Consider the following 23,036-nt stretch of genomic DNA (forward strand, 5'->3'; position numbering starts at 1 on the left):
GATAAGAATATTATAGCACTATAGACATAGACAAATGATCAAAATCCTGTTACCTTACTTCAATGATCTCCTACCAGGTATAAAAAGTGGAGAAGAGAGGGTGTTAATGATATTTAATTTTTAATCTAGTTTATATATTTAGGAATTATATCAGTATGTCATGAGTGACGCATGAAATTGAAAGTAATGAAATAATCTGACAAAGGATAAAATGAGCTTAAATTTTACCAATTGATCGTTGTTGAAATAAATTAATATCACTAACGAAACGTTCCAATCTGCTCATCACGTTTACATGATATATTGAAGTCACTTGATGATAAAAAATTAATGCAACAGTCAATGTAGAATGGCATACAAGATATCCTTTCGTCTTTCTATGATTCAGTATACTATCTGAGGAATGATTGTTAAAGTCATCGTGTCCAGATGTCTTTCACTAGATTAGAAACTATCCTAGAATTACTTTGTAGTAACGATCGAATGGATGTTTTGGCTTAAGTACCGGTACTTGTTACTGCAGCACTAATCCAATCACACTGTAAATCAATTCAATATTGAATAGTTAGAGAGTTGGATAGATGTGACTGTCAGCCAACGGTGCTACTGTTTGATAGCATAAAATAAAGAATCAGTAGATAATATTTTTACATCAACAACCAGCGCAAAATATAGTGTTTTAGTACAGTAAAGATTAATTATTTCAGCAATTATTGCTACGTTGTGTTAAGTTGACTCATTAGTTAAAATCTACTTGATAGTCGCCAAAGTCTTGCTTGATACAGCTAATTTAATATTAGCGGAATAGAACATACTTAATTTGGTACCGCACTTGAAAACTTTGTGAATGTATGCAAGCTTCGTCATTTTCTCTCATACCATAACATGTTTTGATGTACTCGTACCCTTATTTAAATATGTGAATTGAAGGCAGATCTTATATATTTACGTCCATGTACATTTTAAGGTCCAAATATTGATATAATGTGATCAATTTCGATAGCTATTTAAGTACGTATGGTAGAAACAAAAAAATACAAAATGAAGTATTATTGATAACAAATTGAACATATTTCTTTCCTTTCATTTGCTTTAAAGCAACGACAACTCGATATTGATGGGTAACAAGGAAGAGAGTGAAGAAATCAGAATGGATAAGGACGAACAGAGTAACACTGATGATATCGAAGAGTTAAGTAAAGAGGATGATGAATCAAGCAAAGATGAAAAAAGCAAGAACGGACATCAAAAACCTCCTTTCTCTTACAACGCATTAATCATGATGGCAATTCGAGATTCGCCTGATAAAAAATTAACTTTAAGTAACATCTATGAATATATTATGAAAAATTATCCTTTCTATCGTGAGAATAAACAGGGTTGGCAGAATTCGATCCGGCACAACTTGAGTTTAAATAAATGCTTCGTTAAAATGCCACGTCATTACGATGATCCTGGCAAAGGAAATTATTGGGCATTAGATCAATCATGTGATGATGTGGAAATTGGTAGTGTAACTGGTAAATTACGCCGGAGAAATAACTCATCGTCTAGGCCGCGTCCTCGTGAGCTCCGTTTTAGCCCTTACTCAACACCATCTTTAGCCATGGCACCTGCAGCTGGTGGCGTAACACCAAATTGGCCTTCGACCATGTTTGATCTACGCTCATTCTACATGCAACAAGGTCTTAGCGCTGCTAACACACCTATGAATAATAATCAAATTGCCATTGGCGCAAATCCACCTCATTTACCATCCATGCCAGGATCTTTTACAACCTTACCTATAGTTTACAATCCTTCTCCTTCTCACCATCATCGCCATCCTTCATCGGTAACTCCGGCATCATTAATGACATCGACAGGTCTTTCTCATCTTTATTCTAATGGTCAACAACCATCGGCGCAAAGTTTATCCCAACCGTCGACAACATTGCAGCCATCATTGCACTCATCGCCAGCGACAGTTACAGCAGCAGCCATACATCAGCACCATCAACAACAACAACTAGCAAACTATCGGCTATCACTATTACCATCATCAGTAGCAGCTTCAAGTATTCTATCATCTGCCAATAGTAACAACTTAGGAAATAGTAATTCCGCTAGCTGTTATCAAAATGGTTTTACTATTGATAGATTGATTGATCAAGATAAAGCAGCATTCATTCAAAATCCATTTGGCTATTATTAAGTAAAAAATGGAAGGAAGGTATAACTCTATTAGCCGACTAATCCATCTATAATAGTCCAAATTGAAGATAGAGTAGTTATATAGGCCATAAAAAAGTGTAATCTAGCTTCAACTGAAGCAAAGTAACGCTGCCAGCTGATAACGCTTATGTTATCTTTATTATTACTCACAATTCATAAATTATTTATTATTATTATTATTATTGTTATTATTTTACAAGACTTGCTTATTTATGAAATACTTCTGTAAGTTATTTTCCAAAGTAGAGTAATGAAGCGATGATTAAGTCAATCTTTATAATAGATTTCAAATTATTATAAACAGGCTTAATCTTTCAATCGTTTATTTAATCATGATAATTTCAATCGCAGTTTATATTTAATATCATTATTAATACAATATAGGGTTCGTTTTGTTGCTACCCTACATCACTACCATCACTATTTCATTATTCCCAACATAATATCTGCTATACTCGTAGTAATGCATTTATAATAATAAATATTATAGTATTGAATACTTATTGCATGAAATATTATCCAAATTAATTTAATCCTGGTTTAAATGATATGCTTATATTTGTATGTTGTTTATAATCACCAACGAACGTATGAGATTCTAGTATGATTTTAGTAATATTTTATACTGTATTTGATGTTAAAATAAAAGTTTTCAACCAGGGATTTTATCGTTTCGTTGATGTTATGTGTATTAATAAATCAATTTGTCATTTATAGTCTATCTCTTTTCTTGCTTGAAGTTATTTTCAGCACATCACCAAGTCAATTTTTGCAGTATAACATTTTGTGAAAAATTTTCTCTATATTTTGCTTATAATACGATCGTCAACGAAATAGAACTTTTACTCAAATTGTAATCGATCATAAAGTAGCAATTTTTCGTATTAGATGATCTCAATATATATCTTTTAACCCATCAGTATGATATAAATTTGAAATGTTTATGCTGCTATGAAGTAAAGTATAACATTTACTCCATCGACACCGTACACTTTCATACGCTTATTGCACGGATAAGTTCAAGAATTTTCTAGATGAAAGTGCGCTATTCAAGCATAACAGATATGAGATACTGTAAGCACCAGTAATTGACAACAGGTAGGTAGGAATTGTTTGAGTATGATTGAATCAAATAAATCTACTCTACTTTTTAAAAGGCAAATCTATTTATGTACGAGTTGCACTGTTAAAATAAGGATAAACTTGCATCTCGAGAGGCATTATAAAACTACAAAGGTGCGAAATTTTAACTCTGCATGATTCTTTTATTAAAAGTCCCCAAGAATTACTCGGTAATTAAAATTAATTAAAAATGATTAATATTTTACTTTGATTATATAATTATCAACTCGGCTTAAAAGCTACCGGAATGAAGTAAAAGAGTTAAGGCATTATTCAAATAATGAGCTAACAGCAGTTATTCGCCAGTAGTCATATATTTGTTAATCTTCGTGTATGTGTTTACTACCTCAAAAATTGCGTTGAACAAGTGGCACAGTCATGCTTAAATTTACCGAACTTAATCCTAAAATAAATAGTTTAAGTTCTGTGTGGAATTTGCGATCATATAGTTATGTTACTAGAATGTCATATTTGGAATCATCCACATACAAGTAAATCGTTGTGATTATCAATGAATTAGTCTATTAAGATTGACTGTGCTTAGCCTATTTTTATTCCCGACCGAGCAAATCGTGATTATTACTAAGGAGAAAACTATTTTTAAAATCGAATTTTATCGTAGGTTATTGTAGTAGAAATATTTTTAAATACAGTAATCAGACAGTAATGTTCTTTTTATATTTCATGGCGATTGTGCTAACTTTGACGTCAGACTAAATGAATTTTATTCGACAAATTCTTCAACTTGGAAAGAAACAATTAGAGATTACTTCATTAAAACCGATGAGTCATTTAATCTGCAAGCGCGACCAACAAGCGGAGGGGGGCAGCCATATTCACTACCGATCTACTAGAACAAGATGAAGTATTTAAGAATTTTTTATTGTGATAATGTCAATTCCTTGACGTGTAGACGTTCACAGCGGTCTAGGTGTTTTTTTCTGTCGCAGAACTTATTGATGTTATTCCTTGTTTATAAATGATATTTTCTTGTTAGGGCTATAAATCTTATTTAGATGTAATGGCTGTCTCATTCATTCATCAGTTGTCATCCACTATTACGTATCATTTCTATTAATTTTAACTTTTCCCACAACTGTGCAGACTGGTTCTGTCGTCAATTCTACAGTATAAAGTAATCTAAATGTAAAATGTCTCATGAAGAATGACAAGATGAAGCCCAGAGGCAATCATTTGTATACTTTATTGTAATATATATTGTTACTTTTGGATTACCCTACAGACAGATTGTATATTTCTCTATTATTTAGTAAGCTAGAGAGTATCTATTAATCTATTCTTCTAAATCAGTATCATTGTCTTGATCGAATTATATTCTAAATGTTAGAACCGCTCTAGATTTACCACTAAAAGAAAGGAAATTAATTTTTTTATTCTTATCTGATATAGCTTATACCTTGTTCTCATAATCGAATTCTATTGTATAATTCTATGAACTAATCAGTTCCAAGTTAAAGAACATCATTTCATCTAGTTACTACCATGTTTCAAAACATTAAACGATGTGGGTTCGCTGCTTAAGTGAGAAATCTAACTTATACATATTGACAAGAAACTATATACAGTTTAGAAACTTTAATTGGTAGCCTCTTTATATAAGTGAACATTTATAAACGCTACACAGAAAGTACTATATGAACATAAGAAAATTCGAAATGATGTCAGATCTCTTGGATATAATTCAGATTTAATAGTTAAAAAAGGTTTAAAAAATTCTCGAAATCTTTGCAAGTTAACTCTAACTTATGATGGCGATGTTGAGATAAATTACAGCGTCTCTGATTGGATATGTAATAGTTATGATATCATGCTGATGTAATGGATAATTTTTAATAACAGACACGTAAATCTATCACATTAATATTGGCCTCTATAAATTCAAAGTTGGAGTTTACATTTCAGTAAATAGTCGTCGTTTAAGTAAGAAGATTAATTATTAATAGCGAGTTATCGTGCAGTTGGCGTTGTTTGACAACACCCTGAGAACTGCTTTAATAAATAACAGAAAAGCATCATTGATTTAATCCAAATGTTTGGATACTAAAAATAGTCTTGCTGAAAAATTTTACCAGACATATGTATTAGCTGTAAATGTAAAATAACTCCACCTTCAAATGACTTGAAAATACATGTTAATAGGTGATAGAAGGCTATGATGAATTGATTATTCTTATTGTCTGAAGGATTAAACAATAATTCCTTTAGCATGTATTATTTCTCTTGTTTTCTCCGTCGAATCTACTTGACTAGCATCAACATTATCTATTTATGATATTACAATAATAGTAAGGGTTATAAATAAATTTAATATTTCCGTTTGTAAACCAAGTCGTCATCTTTTAGACATTCTAGGAACAATATTGAGCATAAAATAGATAATTTGATATTACTTTCCTCCTAGGAGGAGCGTTTACTATAGTTTATATTGCTTGAAGTTGTGCGTCTTTTTTTATTCATATAATAATTATTCGTATATTTAGATTATGAATGAGGGATAGTATTCCTTTTTTCATACTACCATAATTATTTTATTATTTAATATTACCGTGAGATAATCTTCAATTAAAAAATCGTTGTAACTAAGGTAAAATCTGAACGTTTATTGTACAAGACAAATCTAATCTTATCGTATAAAAATTGAATGAGTAATTGACTAGTACCATCATTCTATATTACTGATTATTTTTTGTTGAATATTAATCAGACATTAAATGATTCCATAGTACTATATAAGAATAAAAGCACTCAGCTACTGCTATACATTCCTAATGATGTCAGCACTGATACATACTGTATTTCGTACCTTGATGAGAATTAAATACTTATACATCGTTAGCCTTCTAAAATATAGTATAAACCGACATCCTATCGATATGCTGCAATGTGCAAAGGTTATTTCGTTACTGGATCGATTGAGTATTGTAAATATTCACAATGTACAACATATGGCAGAAGGACAAGTCGATATGCATAGCACATATTGTACAAAACAGGATTTTAAGGATAGGATGGCTAAATAAACAGTAGAAGAAAAGTTATACGCGATAAGTACTGGAGCCAGTTGCGAGAAATTCCATCAAGTACTTTGATGGTAGTAACATGCTTCTTCGCGATGGAGTACTTTGAATAGGATACACAGATGTAGTTAAATTTCAGCAACCTTGTAGCTTATCATATGGGGGTATGAAAAAGTTTGATTAAATATCTAAACTTAGTAACGAAATCAATCATGGAAATAATTATGTTTACAGCGGATTATAGTTAACTGACACGCCCTTTGGTCAATGGGTTAGATCAATAAGTCTCAAGTAGGGACAATATATCAAACGTGAAACTGGCATTCTTGATCATTACAAACGACTAAAAAGGGATTCAAAATCTGTTTAGCATCACATCACAACTTGAAAATTTATGAATTGACTTTCTGAAATTCTATCAGTCCATATTATCTATATTTGCATAAATTTACAAGACGTTGTGAAATGTAATAAACTATCTCAAAATAATCTGTGATTTTTGTTAATTTTCAATTTATTGCAAAAAATGAGTTCTTCGACAAGGAATATTTGCATCTGTCTCTCTTATGATAGTAAAATATCATGGCCAAAATACTACAGATTACATATTATGGATCATGCAATCAAACTTATAAACATAATTTATTTTGGACTGTACTATATGCGATAATATTATGCAACTTGTCCACTTATAATTGGTTACTAGTTGTGCAAAGGTAGCTAATAATTATATTTAACAAAGTATCAAAAAGAGTTGATTTTTGAGATAAAATGGTTAACTGATCCCTTAACTCTAACTTTAACGGATACTTATTACATGCAATAATTGCTAAGGGTAATGAAATGAGGTACTGTTAGCTGCAGACATGGATTACTAAAACTTAATAATCCATGCCAAAGATAGTTTAGCTATTCTTCAATTGTTGTGGATGTAATTGTTTATCAAGTATAAGATTCAGAAGTCCACCTATTTCATTCTGCATTGAAAGAATTTATTAGATTGTTCACGTTTCGTTCTCCATCAATTTCACGTTTTTGTTTCCTCGCTACTATAGTCATCATAAATAGTTAATGAAGCATTTATAAGTTTAAATCAATGATATAACAAGAAATAGCTTATCAAATTTTACTTACTCGTATAATTTTACTAATATGCGCATAGATTACTAAGATTAAGTGCCTCGAGAAAGTATGTAAAGTAGCTTTATAGTTACATGAAACAGTTGCCATTAAATGCGACTATAGTATTTTAAAATTCAAGTGCACATATAGTTTTTCATAATTGCATAAAAGAGCGGAAAATTCGATGCTACTTCAAAGAAATGACCGACTAGAAATAGATAAACAATAAATGCATAAGTCTATTCAAGATTACACTGTTGGCCTGTCAAGATGTCTATCATTTAATAATAGATGTGAACATCTCTGTTCGGATAGTCCTTGTCTTATAATGGAAAGAATAGTTTTTCAACTCTTCGTTACATCATTTTAAGAAAATAAAATTTTAAGTTAATTTCTTTACTGATTACAATTTTAGTTCTTAGCCATGTTATCGAGTAAAATAATAATAGGCGATTTATTCTCAGAACTAGACTAGGTAGTAGTTGAAGTTTAGTAACCATAGATGAGCAACAACAGGAACTGCTTCAAATTGTAATATTTGAAAGTGTTAATTATTAATTAAATACATTGTTACTTAATTACTTAATTAATATATGTGAAGGTTTTTATCAAACTTTTAATTATATGATAAATGATGCTTATTAAAATAAAATAAAATCAAAACATGAGCACCACTCATTTTTATTTTCTAGATTCGGTAGTAAGCAAGAGAATGCTAGTAAACGAGTGAGGTACATGACAGCACTTAATAGTTTTGATCAGGTTTAGAAATTAGATCTTTATTGCTTAATGCAGAATAAAAACAGCGATAAACGGAAAGATACGATAATAATTAATATTCTCTTTTATAGTTCGGGGCGTATGAATCGAGTAGCTTGACCAGGATACTTGGAAAAGCACTATTACAAAAGCTCACGATTAATTCTAACATTATCTCGGTCAAGTTATTTACTTTTGTAAAAGTGATAATCACTTTAATATTTTCATATTTTGTTACAAGGTAATCAAAGTTGATAAATGACTGTAAACTACTTTTATGTATCGTATTAGACATTGTCTGGATTTAGCTTGTAGAATAGTGGCGCAATTAACAATTTCTGTATCAATTTAATTATTATTTGCATAGGGTCAAATTCATTATTTTCTATTGTTACATTGAATTGATGCGATATCCTTGCACTTCACTACCATACAATATAAATCAGTTTAATTTGTATTTAATACAATAACTAACCTAGCCAAAACGTCTGGAAGGATTGCCTTACAACAACGTCAATCTTTTTGATCCATGCCGCATAATCAAGATGGTATAGATAGAATAATTTCATTGTTGATCGTATTACCCGTTATTTACTATTTAGCAGTATAATCCATCATACTGTGATGAATTGAGATTATAGGATGTGGTTAATCTGTAATTAAGAGCCTGTAACTTGATTGTGTCTAATGTGATACACTTTGCCCTATAGTTTTTTGCTTTATTTACGACTGTGAGCCTGTACCAAAATTTAGTCAATCATAGTATATGAGAAACTTTCTATGTCATTAGAGATACACTTTAGTTTAAGTAATGATATCTTGCATAGTTTATTGATTACGGAATTTTTTTATAGTTTCCGTGATATATTTTATTGCACTATAACGTCATTATGCCTAAAGTGATATACTTGTTTCCGTAATTTTTTGTTTTAATAACGACAGTGAACCTGTAGTGAAATTTAAACGATCATAGTCTATTCATTTATTCTAATTTAATCTACGGTAATATTGAATGTGGTCCAGTTGTTTTTTGCTAAATATAATTATCTTACTATTGCCTTTGTTTGTTAATATGTAAAATTGAAAAAACTTGCTACACATTATTGTATTAGATACTTTTTCTAGAATGAGCAAGTATAATATTTACAGCACTGCGAATTACTACCTTCAAAAAGTTGAGATACGTAAAAAATGTGATAAATTTGTATGCCTATTAACGACTACTTTTCCAGTTATAAGTCTACTATCGTTTGCTATACTCTAACTAACAGTAAGCTGAATAAAATTGTAGCTTGGGTATAGTATTGATAGCCGGTTTTTGTTATGGTGGAAAGATCAATATACGGCATTCATTTAGCAGCATGACTACCTTTATGTGCCCTTACATGCTGCATATCTGAATATTGTACTTTAAACAATCCTGCAGATGCATGAAATTAACGCAATCCAAGCAGAATTCATAATATCTTAAATCATAGGATAGTTTATAACTGACTGTCCATCACTAAATAGAACTCCAATCATTAAAATGATCAAAAAGTATCGAAGTCTACTTCTGAGCACTTTGTTATTATTATCAAAATAAGCTATTTCTTACGCATTGAAAAGTCATCAAATAGATATTGAGATATTACAATCTAGGTGCGAGATTATTAAGTGGCAGCAGACAAAGGAATATGGACTTACTGTAGCATAAATTGAAAACCATTCAGTATTAATTACGTAATTTATGATATAGTACTTTGCTATGAATGTGTACAAGATAGTGAACACTTCTAACTTAAGAAACGGGGAAAAAACTCTTTATAGATTCAATTAAGTATTTAGATAATACTGAATTTAATTTTTGCAGCTTTGAGTCATATTATGGTGCCTCAACATGGTGGTAGCATACGTTATAATTATACATAAATATACGCGTATTTAGATAAAACTAAAATAGTTAGCTACACCATAACTAGTTAATATGAATAGTATTCATCCATTTTCATTGTGTTATTCATTGTATGATTCGCCAATTTTATGCAAATCTATCTTCTTACAGTGAAAATATTGCTCTAATAAACTGTATTGAATACAGTATATCAACTAGTATCAGCACAGCCTAAATGAGCAGTAGTACAGAATTATTTAGCTACTGGCTGCAATCTATAAACTTGTACAATTATAGTAAAGTAATAAAAGTAACAAACAAGCATAGGGAGAACAGTGTGTATAGAACAGGTTAGGATTCGTTCAGAAGATCGGGATAATGTACCTGGTGGAACGAAGGGACAGTAATAAAATATCGTATGCATCTGATTAAAATTTTATTCTCATTAGCAGTCCCTTATTATTTTAGACCAACTGTAGTAGATAGGGGAAAATATTGGACGAATTTCTCAGGGACGAAATATAAAAATTTATATTTCGTACCGTATCAAACCTGCCCAGTGCCCAGACAGGCTGTCCGCAATGGTAATTTTGTATGATCTCATCTTGGACAAGGCTAAGGAATGGACTTGTCTTTACGCGGGATAAAGTCGTACATTGTCCCATCATATGTACTTCTTGGTCTTCGTCGATGGTCGATATGCGATCGCTTTACACGCAACAAGGTGGTCTCGGTTATACCAACGGACCAATTATTAATAATAATCAGATCGCTATTACTGCTAATGTACCTCGTCTACCTCCAGTTCCAGGATCTTTTCCTCACTTACCGATAGTTTATAATCCTTCTCATCATCAATATCATCCTTCACCGTTAGTACCGGCACCCCTGATAGCTCCACCGCTTCTTTCTCATCTATACTCAAACGGTCAACAACCATCGACGGCGCAATCCTCGTCAACATTACAATCATCATTGCACTCGTCGCCATCGACAGTAGCAGCAGCCTCACAACAGCGTCATTAATAACAATATCAACCAAACTACATTTGTTATTCGTTATGTTATTTGCTATTGTAAATATCGTCATTCGTTCTTATTTACGGGTATTTTACTATTCTATGTGTTGTGATTTTCAAGTGTTATGTGTTACGTTGTACTATAAAGAAATGTATATAACCATATATATTAGCTTTAGACTAGTTCACTATCTATAATTAATCTTAGTTACACATCTGTACACTATTACTTACGTTAATTAATTATAATAGATTGCGTTGATTTAAGTTTACTATATATACACTACTGCTAACTCTTAGATAAGCCTACGGTAATACTGTATAAGCTGTTTCAATAAACTCGAAGTTTACATTACTCACTATCGTGCTTCATTGCGAACACATTTAGTAGAAAGGAACTACATGAATAACAATTGCCATCGCCTTCGACGAAAGACTCGTAGAACTATGGGTAGACTCAACAAAGCGCGAAAAGTTATTGGGTTCATTATGTATGGATAATTAACCCAGTAATTTTTTGCGCTTTGTTGAATATTTTACACGGTAAATTAATAAAGTACGTAAACTATGAACAGTATGAGAGAACAGGTTATTGAGTATTTGACATAGCCAATAACCTGTTCCCCCACACCGTTCTCTCGATTACTTTGTTTGTTACTTTTAGTACTTTGCTACAATTGTATTTAGATGATTCAAAACGTCTTTGTCGTTCTTTAATTGTTACTAATCTAATTCCTATATCAAGCATTCAAACATGTACATGTTTCTTTTATTACAAGAGTTTCTTAGCTATTACAGCTTATATTTTCAATTTTTTTGTATTTGGTTTACTGTTCTCTATCGATCATATCCAATAACAGCGTTTCTTAGTCTAAGATTGGTACTAAAGCAAATGGATTTGCAATACGATAATGATATAATGTAAAGATAGCAATATAGATTTACTAATGTGAATCCATGAGAATCCATGTTGCTACCATTAAAACTGTACTATGTTGAAAGATTACTTACTGGGGTATGCGCAGTGACATAAATAAAATGCTAATATCTAAGACATTTATATTTATGGATGGAAACTAAATTTCGATCTAGAAGCAGAATACGGTAGCTTATATGACATGTAAAGCAAACTACTGTACCATATACGATATAATATCGAAGATATTACATCATAATTAATAGTTGTAAATCGATGTTTTGTGATTTATTTTTCTATATAGATTTTTTCATGTTACAACGTATCAATACATAGTTATTGTGACAATATCGTCTAAGTCGTTTTACGAGTATTAGCCTAGTAAACTTACAAAATAAGTACTATGTATACATAGAAATTCAGAAGTAGTCGTGGATACTTGGTTATCGATTGAAATGAAAAGTAGTCGGGTTTTAAAATATCTTTAAATCAATTCGGAATGAGAAAATCTCATAAGATAACTAGATTAAAATTTGTAAAATTGCTTGTTCACAAGTTTTGAAAATTGTTAAATAATACTATCTCAAAATAACGTCAGGTAGAGTATGTACTGCTAAGCTTCATATAAAATGCTAGATAGTAGTTAAGGAAAGAAAATTCTTAAGTATTTTCGGGATTGCCAAAAATGATGTAGCATCAATGGTTAGTGCCCTTATACAGAAAACTATAGGTGCAGTAATAAAATAATAAAGAGTATTTATGCGTATAACCCTTTTGTATGATATAAATCGATAATGGAGATGGACGCCATGCTATATTTCTCGTCAGTAAGGATATATTCACTAATAATTATAATCTATCAAGTTACATCGATGCATCAGTATTGATGTCATAATATGCGAACTATTTACAATATACAGTACATCCTATATTTTATACCACAGTTGTTTGTGCTTCCTTGATCATTGAATTACTACTGTTTCTTCTATCATCACGGATTCGTTCGTCAATTTCTAGAAAGGAATAGCAAACGGCAGGTCATTCATCATAAATACATGTAGAAGAGTTTTTTTAAATACATATACAAACTTTACAGCATATTGTAGGATAAGAGAAAGAATAGCTATCTTTTTAGCAGTCAATTTTGTAAACTACACAATAGCAATGCATACTAGGTAAATTTCGATTATTTCAAAACGCATACACGATACAATTCTCATAACTAAAATAAGAAGGTAAATAAGAGGTACCTTTAATAATTTCTGGACATTCATCATTACTTTTTTCAGGAAAAACCGGATATAAGACATCGCATATGAAACTTTCAAATGTTCTAAGATCCTTATAAGATTTAGCAATGTTTGTAATGTACCCATCGCGTTCTTCAAAACTGGTAATAAAGTTAAGGAATATGCGTAATAGATTCCTGATTACAAACTCAACTTCGTACATATAAATTTATTAATTATATTGTTTATAGTACATACTATTAACTCGAAGTAGAAGCATTATTGTAGAGGTTAAAATAGAATCTTTTCATTTTACATGATATAGTTAAAGGATACAATAATCGATAAAGAGGCAATTGTGATCTTTTGGCTCTACTTGCATTTATTGCAGTTGCCCTTACTAAGACAGGTAAGATAGATTTACTGATAACTGCACCATCAAATAGTGGACCAAACAAAGGAATCTATGATATCGTTAGATATTTCAACTTTTAGATAATGCAAAGCCGTACAAACAATAGTAGTAGAAAAATGTTGTATTGATACTATACCTCTGGTTTTTTATCAATTTGAATTCTATATAGGCCATTTTTTAATGGGTAAATTACAATAATTACATCCGCAAATTCAGTATTGATTATGCCTCGACGATAATCTCTTGTGTGCTCAGACCAAACTATTTGGATTTCATCGTTACCTAAATGTCTCACCTAACAATTAGGAAAAGAATTCAATTTCACATAAAGGCATTAAATTTTCTATCTTTGCAAGAAAAGTAAAATTTTAGGAATAGTAAATTAGCATTAAACCGATCAAGCGATAACTACCTTCTTATTCAGAGTTTCATCTGAGGAGGGCATCCGAGTCGCGACATGGAATAATACCTCTGTTGTCGATGTGGCAAAGTATGGTGCAGTAGTACCGGTTGATTCGTTTTGTTGTAAACCACCTAAGAACCCAACATGTGTTGATAAGTCCACCTAGGATTACGGTTTCAGAATAAACACAGATGACCAGTTAATTCTTATTGAAACAAATTAAAGAAATGTATGTTAATAAAATTTACCTCCCATGCTAAGCCTGCTACAAATTCTTCATAATCTTTACTACCACCTAAATTGGAAAATATTGACCTTTTATCTTCTTGGCCATTTGCAATGTATATAACAGCTAATTTATGTGTTTCCCGGCTGCGAGATTAAAACAAAGAGAAACGCATGAGACGTTCTTTCCTAGTAGAATTCTGCTAGCAACATAGTCGTTACAGATATTTAATTAATACCAGTGGCGATTGTCAAGGTTTTTTAGTTCACGAAGCAGCATTTCACTTTTCTTGAGCAAATCAAAACGAGCTCTAAATGTGAGATTGTATATTTATCGTATTTATTCATAACGTATGTATTATTTTAGTAAATATTTTAAGGTATCCGATAAGTATCTTTTGCACAGCCAATATTTCATCGTATACATATATAAATATTTAATAATATATGTATTAAATTAAATGCCTAAGTTTCTTTCATTGACCTGTTTTCCCATGATAAGTATCCTAATTGATTGAGGATGAAATAACATTGATAAAAGATCGAACTTGGTTGCTTGATTGGAATCGGATGTAACTTTGTAAACTTGTCCCTAGTTAATCAATATTACAATATCTAAGCTGTATCTGTAGGTTTAACTTATGCAATTAATTCATTCATACAAAATAAGTTTGCAGTATTAGTCTGCATAATCGAAACTTACGCGCTATCAGACTTTTTTCTTAAATACTCTCGTTCACATTCGATTTGCTCAGAAATAGAATAAACCATTTCTTCGTCTATGTCACCATGCATGTTCTGAGTAGAATTAGTTACCGGAGCATTAATTGGCGTTCCCGGTTGCAAAAAGCATTCGTCACTGCAATTTTCAATATGTTGTAGAATCTGTAATGCGATAGAATTTGCCATTTATAGATATCTTGAGTACATCTGAAGAATGCGATAGTAAATCGTATAAAGTAAATATTACCACATCAAGACGGTCCTCATCTTCTGGAAATATATCTAGAGCAAATTCCGGCAATGATGTGAATGTACTTTCAGTATCAATTTCTTCGAGATTCTCTGCATTGTTTATTAAGGTATTTTCCGCTATGGCAGAAGAATCTTCTTTTGCTTCGACAGTACCGTCATTTATTTTAATTTGTAATTCGGAATCTTTTATATCGTCCATATCTATCAAATTTATGAGCAATAATATAACCTCATGTTTCACTCGAATACTTATTAAAAACAGAGACATAATTTAAGATATCGAATGTATTAAACTACCTGCACAATCTACAGAATCTCCTGCCGACAATTTATATAGTGCATTGGTGTCCCATATATATTTTCCAACAATGTCACGGATAATAACTCTTGCATTAGTGGATGCTGAAACAATTCTCTCACTGTTAAATCCGTTCGGTTCTTCAATCTTTAAAAAAATTCGGAGAAGTAATAAATATTCTAAAATAAAATTTCTACCGCAGTTATAGTTACTTATTCCTAATAATAGTAGTAAGTATTTAGGATAGTAAAGATAATAATTTTTACATACCACTTTTGGTATTTCTACAAGAGTAATGATCAGTCTATCGTTAAAGATGAAGAACTACAAGAAATTTCATGTTAGGATCAAAAGTACTCTAGAAAAAGATTGATTATTTCATGTAGACACCTGAATATTTGGAGATGCTAATAGTTCTGCAGACAGATCTGTAATATCTGAATGACGAGGATCATCGTCAAATTCTTTCACTCTCCCTTCAAGCAAAGAGGCCCCGGCGCGAAATGGGAAATGACTGTGATAGTTTAAGATGTGAGACATAACCTAAGAGTGAATAAATGAAATTTATGAGAAAAACTCTCTAATTTAATCTATATTTAATAAGTGCAATTGATAGAACTTTGGTTAATTAAACTTACAAACTTGGCCGCTAAAAGAACGGCGTCGCTAGAACTTGTATCGTCAGGAGTCTTTTCATAGTTAACTAAAGAATAGAACCGTTTTAATTCCAATTAAAATTGAAAACAAGATCTAATACTACATTCACATACTACAATTTCATGTTACAAATTATGTCGGTATCAATCGTAAATGTAAGTAATACACGCAAATGTAGTAGTGACACACTAACCTTCCGCAATCTGATCTAAAGACTTTTTAGATTGCACGTTTCCATCTCTGAGTTCACGAACGGCTACAAATTTCATACCACTTATTGCTTGCAATTCAGTTCGTGTAGAATCATCATCACACTTAATAATAGCTCGTAGGGTGCAGGAAACTATCTGAAATAAGCTAATTCTATTTTTATCTTGACGAATCATTGTCTCATAAGGAATAACCATTAACCATTCTAGTAGGCAGAGTAGCAAGGAAATCAAAATCTACAGTAAAAATTTATGATTAGTTGTTAGATAATTTCACAATTTTTAATAAGTTATATATTACAAATACCGTATCACAAGCCATAGAGCGTCGCTGTCTCGGAACAACCACTTTTATAATACTGGCGCATAGGCTCTAATAAATTTAAATATGACACGATATATCATATACTTCAGGTGATATGATACTAATTTGGTCAATGTCAACAGGATTAAAGGACAAACCTCAATTATTTTAACACTGATAAGTTCATCAAATTTAGCCAATTTTTGGTATACATAGCACAACGTACGTAGGTTGTCAATTGCCACTGCAGCCACAATATTATTTAAAAACTTCAAGCAGGAAGGGTTGTTTTAGGTGCAAGGAATAAAGTTTATGGTATATTATGAAGATGTGCAGTACACTTACTTTTAGTTGAGCTAACAATACGTTAAAGCAATCTTTAATTCTAGGATTAGGAATTTCCTTTTCCAATTCTTTAACAATATATATCCCAACGCTATTTAATGCAATTGATCTAGGTATTTAAAGATTATAGGCATTAAAGTGTAAGTCCTAAAGTAAATTAATTTTCATAACGCTTAGGATCAAAATAACGGGTTAGGCCAGCCTTACCTAGCATGGCTTGAAATTTCATCTTTTGCAGCCTTTAACAAAATTTCAATAACTTCCTCCTAGAAATGACAAAGGAATAATATTAAAGCTAAGTTAAAAAAGATTAACCTACCGCAAAATTATCTTCCTTTCTAATTAACCTTTGCAGTATTGCTGTCGGTAGGGGCATCATTCCCATGAGCACCTGCTTGCAATATCGGCATATTGTTTAAATCATCAAGAAGTGGTAACAGTGAACCAAGTAAGGTAGTAGCTTGAAACCGTGGATACTAGCGAATTGAAATTGCATATTAATGAGAAGTCAGCAATAACCTGACTACTTCCATAATATCAATCTATATACCATCATTTCTTGACTGTCAATGATAGTGCACGCTGCGTGTATGAAATCTAATAATAGTATCGAGGAACCACGAAGATTATAACAATTCATTTGGTAGCAGTTTGCGACAATTACATTAGTTATATCCTAGGAAACATACGAGATTTGCAACATGCGATTGATAAATCATTAGATATAGCAGCCTTGAAAGCAATTTATTTATTAATTAACTATACATAATGATACTTAGAGAACGTACTTGATCATTGCCAATCAATCCAGAATGTAAAAGACGATAAAAATGGGCCAAGTACTCGTCCGATAACGGAATATCTTGTCTACAGACTGTGATATTTGATAGTAGAGCATATGCCCTCATTCGCCCACTTTTAAATTCTTTCTCCAGCGTGCAACTCTAAATTATTATTATCACAAGCTTTTAGATATATTTCACAGATGATTTATAGCTAAATATAATCTTCGTATAAAATCTTAACAGAAATTGGAAAATTATAAAATTTTTGATTCAGGGTTTATTCACGTAAAGTCATACTTGAAAGAGCCAGGCGACAAAATACCGTAATGGTGGTAAAAATTCTGGTACTGATGGAGTCGTCTTATTATCTTCGGAGATACCCTGATTTGCTCGGATCTATGCAATATTTATTTTAGCTGAGTTCTTTAAATACTAGGAAGGTTAATTGCATAAGTAAACTATATTTACCTGCACTAGCATATACCATAGCATTGTTAGAGCATCAATAGCTATTGCGTGAACAGATGGGTCTTTAAGTTTGCTTATGTTTCCAAGACATCCAAGTATTCGCTGATAGATAATGATAGCTGATGTTGAACACCAACCTGGCTTATTTCCACCAGCTAATAAACTAGTTTGATTTAGTAATTCGAGATTGATTTCATTATCATTATCAGGAAAGGACTGACTATTTGCATCATATGATGCGCTCGGAAGAGCGGGTAGGTCAGAAGGACTATATAATAAAAAACTATCAGTTAATATACATAAAACATGATTAAAATTGATACATTAAAGTAATTTAATCGCTAGCCACAGGGTAGCTAAGCAAGCTATAACTACTGTACTACCTTATTGGAGAAACCGGTGTAGAATCTTGTTCTTGGATGAGCTCTTTTCGTAAAATTTGGATTGAAAGTGATTTTCTTTTTTTATTGGGCACTATACTCAATAATATAAAATTTAGTCAGATTAAGGTTTATAATAGATAATGATTAAGCGCGATTATAGTAATACAATATAGCCATTTAAAACAGATTCGAACCATTTTCTAGCTTAACTTTTGCGTTATCGTTAATTCCTTGTGTGTTTGATAAATTGTCCACCGTCGTTTCACTCAAATTATTTAATTCCGTATTCTTGTGTCCTATAGATTCATTTAACTTGGAATCTGAAAATTCCGCTAAATTGTTTTTGGAATCTTTCGCGCTTAAACTACTGTCTTCACTGTACTTTTCGCTATCAGAGCCAGTACTGGTATTGTCTTCAGTGTTTACTGAGACCTTCCTACTAGATTGGCTAGCGCTATCATCTGTTGTCGTGTTTTCTATAAATTATAAGCACAATTAAGATAAACACTAGTATATAAATACATAATAATTCAGCTACTATCCTTCTAATCATAATGTGCAATAATTTTATTTTCTTTAATAAAAAGTGCAGTAATATACTACATACTACCAATGAAAATGATACTTATGAGTGTACTTTACCGATTTTGTCATAGCTTTCAATAGGAATAGATTCATTTTCGCGTGCAATAGTGGATGCAGAGGAAAATGATCCTTCGACATTATCAAAGCTGCTTTTGCATACATTCGATGTATCTCCATCAATCGAAGCTAAATCATTTCTTGAAAAGTTGTCTTGAGGTTTCAATGGAGTAGCAAATGACGATTCCGAGAGATTTTTAATGGAACCCTTAGGTGAATTCATGTCAGGGTGATCATTCACCACGGTTATAGTTTTGATAATTTCTTGATCTTTATTCGGTTGGGTCTTTCGAGAGGGATCTGATTGGTTAGATTTTGCATCTTCGGTTGTTTGTTGGTTCGATTTTACAGTTTCACTATAGTTGCGTTTCTTTTTGGCTTTTTGCTCACTTAAGCGGTCAAGAGGCATATTGTTGAAGTCAATGTTATATACATACCGAGCCAGTTGCTTAGTTAAACTTTCCATTGCACACTACAATGGAAATATTAACAATCAAAATCTAATCTCAGCGTAGTATAGGTATATAAAACAGCAATATTATTACATATGACTTACTTGCCATTCCTTAATAACTATTGGCCAGTTTGTTAAGCTGGACATCACTTTTAGTAATTTATTCCATAACCCATCTGAGATATTGACTTTTAAAGCCGCAGTAACCCATGAAGTAAAAACAGTCTACAAAATAACAATAAAAGTGCATTTGTCAGTAATATTACTTCTATTCTTTAATATTCACGAAACCTAAGTTGGCGATGTGGCACCTTTATAATAGCTTGGCCGAGTTGATTACCAATACTGTTTTCAGTGAACGGTCCTCCTTTCATAGTCTTACCAGCAACCACTAGCAAGACACTAAGTAATTGTTCCCTGTACGTTCAAGAGCAGATACCAGTACTTATTACTAATAAAATCCCGCAATAACGAAGGATAGGAAATTGAAAATTATACCATGTATCCTTAGTCATATCTACTTTCATGACCATTTCACGATACATTCTGATAATTCTCGATACAACAATTGCTTGATCTTTTACATTTTGATTAGCGAGATTCACCATAAAAAAATTGCAAGAGTATGTTATAAATAGGCGCAAGTTAGCTTGCAATCCTGCTCTTACGTCTTCAAGGTCACCTAAATATCAACAAAGAGATTTTATTAATCATGTACGATCATTGATTTATATCCAATAATTCAGCAATGACACTATAATTAGGAATAGTCAGCAACCTGTCCTTGAAGACTCCAGTAGAAATGAATGTTCTCTGGACTGGTACACCGACAAGAAAAAATTTTTTGACATAGTTGAATATAGGTGTATGCAATTAATTAAATAAGACTATCTAACAGTTTAAAAAGTAAAAATATATTGACTTACATGAATCCAGGAATTAGTAATATCAATTACGTTACACGTAATTTTGTGACTTTTTATAGGAAGAATATAAACCTATAAGTAATAAAAGTAACTTTAATACTTTAAAGCATCAACCAGTCTTTAAATTTTGCATCTTGCCAAATAATATACAAAAAAATTTGAATACTGTCGAGATTTTTAGTCGTACCTGTCTAAATACTTGATGAATCAAATTAATGTTAGGCCTGTAGTTAAGTAATACATTCCTGACGATCTTATTGATGTACAATGAGGCTTGATCATCTGGGTAAAGACATTAGGTGAGATAATTACTCTTAGCGAACAGCTAATTTTAATATTATTTAATCTTTGTAATCTATTCTTGTGCTGCACTTGTAAAAATTTTATCGTTATACCTTCCGCATGTGAATGGGTATAGTCGTGTGAACTTTTACCAGCAGTGGTTTGAGGTGTTTCATTTTCTGGCTTAATAAAATTTAGAACCCACTTTACAATTGTTTCTCTTAGCAATGGGCCATTCATGTCATTTCCTTCTAGATGCAGGACTTGACCCGTTACGGTTTTTATCTCGCCTGAGCTATCCTCGCTGTCATGTATCTGATCTACATCAATGACTGCAGCAGTATCGTGTATATCAAGATAGAAGGTTAATAAAATCTGAAGCTCCAGTTAGGAGGCTATAATCCATATAGACTGCCCTGTATTTCAACAATAGTATACGAACCGGGCTTATTCTTCTCATAGACATTAATTTCATTACATAAATTAGGAAATACAGCTGGTAAGTAATGCATTTTGAATTGTTCGAAAATAAATTGGAAGCCTGCAGCTCTATTAGTATCGTTCCATTCTACCAATGCGATCTGCAAAGATACAAGTACATCTCAATACAATTTACTGGTAAAAGGAACACCCATTATTACAGTAGGTAATATTAAGTACGAACTTGATTTGTCATGCAGTAAAGAATCCAATCTAGATAATGTTTAGATATATTTTCCGGTGGTTTTTCGCCAGTCACCAACAGTGGTACAACATCGTCTCCTTGCACCCAATCTAAGGTCGTTTAAAGTATTAAGTAAAAATTTTACTGTCAAATGTTACTACCTTGTAATGGTATGCAAATATCTTTTAACCTCCACCAACTGAAGCTCTTCTGTGTTCTCTCGTTTTTGCATCCTCCGCTTTATATGTTGCAATATCTGGCAGTAAAATTCCTGGGATAAGGCTTTTAAAAATTTCAATTTGTGCCTCTCCAGCATTTTCGCGTAATGCTTGAAACCATAAAAGGAAGAGTCGCACTCCTTCGCGCCGAATCTATAATAAACAGGATTGTAATATTGAAAAATGCACTGTTGAATTTTTATATTAATTTTAAGAAATAACGACGCCTAATAAGATCTGGTTACTGATGATATAGATCATTATCAATCACGCTTATTGCATTAAACGCACCTTAGAAGCATTTCCTGGGTGCAATAATTTTCTCATAATACGATCTAATAATAAATTTATTATTAATGAGTGCAGTATATATTTTAATTAAATGACGATAGCTATAATATAGAGTTTTAGAAAAGAAACCAGAAGTTGCAGTCGTTATCTAAAATTATCTATTAATGATTAAGAAAATAAAGAAATATAAACAGTTATAGGTTACTCAATTGCATAGGAAGAGATATCACCTAATTAATTTACTAAAATATCGATCATACACGCTATTCAAGTATTAATAGAATATATCTATAACAATTTTCAGTGGTCAAAATATTTAAATTATTTCAAGTTAAAAGATTATGTAAGAGTAATTAAGTACATGGATAGGCCGACAATATAAATGAAAGAAGGTTAGTGGGTAGTTATCACATTGCATGATGATTTTATAGGAATACTTACAAAAATTGAAATTATCGAATCTTTATGATTATAGCTAAATAACTAATAGTAATAAATAGCAAGAATTGATATTCAATCTTACGATTTACCTACCTAAACAGTTTAGCTGCCATTTGCTATGCAAGAGATCAGGTAGGAGAATTAGGATTCGCTAAGAATGATGGCAATTGTGGGTGCGATTAATAGTTTGATAATTAGAAGCCAGATAAGTCTGGGTCAATAGTTTTGCCTTCTTTGAATATTACATCGGCTTATTAAATAATGCTAAAATAGTAGCTTTTTAGACTATATGGAGTTAATGATATAATCTGGGAATAGATCGGATTTAAATGTTATTGGTGAGTATTGGTCTTAGAATC

General features: G+C 31.6%; 2 protein-coding genes across 2 annotated transcripts; one reads left to right on the forward strand and one right to left on the reverse strand.

The window, feature by feature from the left end:
- Positions 1 to 1,150: 1,150 nt before the first annotated feature.
- Positions 1,151 to 1,549, forward strand: TRIADDRAFT_19948 (uncharacterized protein; the record flags this gene model as incomplete). Its single annotated transcript, XM_002108286.1, has 1 exon — positions 1,151 to 1,549. A coding segment is annotated over one exon (399 nt), but the record flags the coding sequence as incomplete, so codon positions are not given.
- A 12,003-nt stretch (positions 1,550 to 13,552) lies between these two features.
- Positions 13,553 to 14,905, reverse strand: TRIADDRAFT_20339 (uncharacterized protein; the record flags this gene model as incomplete). The annotated part of the gene is made up of 6 exons (XM_002109009.1): positions 13,553 to 13,756; positions 13,844 to 14,002; positions 14,120 to 14,272; positions 14,359 to 14,482; positions 14,575 to 14,646; positions 14,820 to 14,905. Coding segments are annotated over 6 exons (798 nt in total), but the record flags the coding sequence as incomplete, so codon positions are not given.
- Positions 14,906 to 23,036: the final 8,131 nt, after the last annotated feature.

Source organism: Trichoplax adhaerens, genomic scaffold (assembly GCF_000150275.1).
Source record: "Trichoplax adhaerens TRIADscaffold_1 genomic scaffold, whole genome shotgun sequence".
In the NCBI taxonomy this organism is placed as follows: Eukaryota; Metazoa; Placozoa; class Uniplacotomia; order Trichoplacea; family Trichoplacidae; genus Trichoplax; species Trichoplax adhaerens.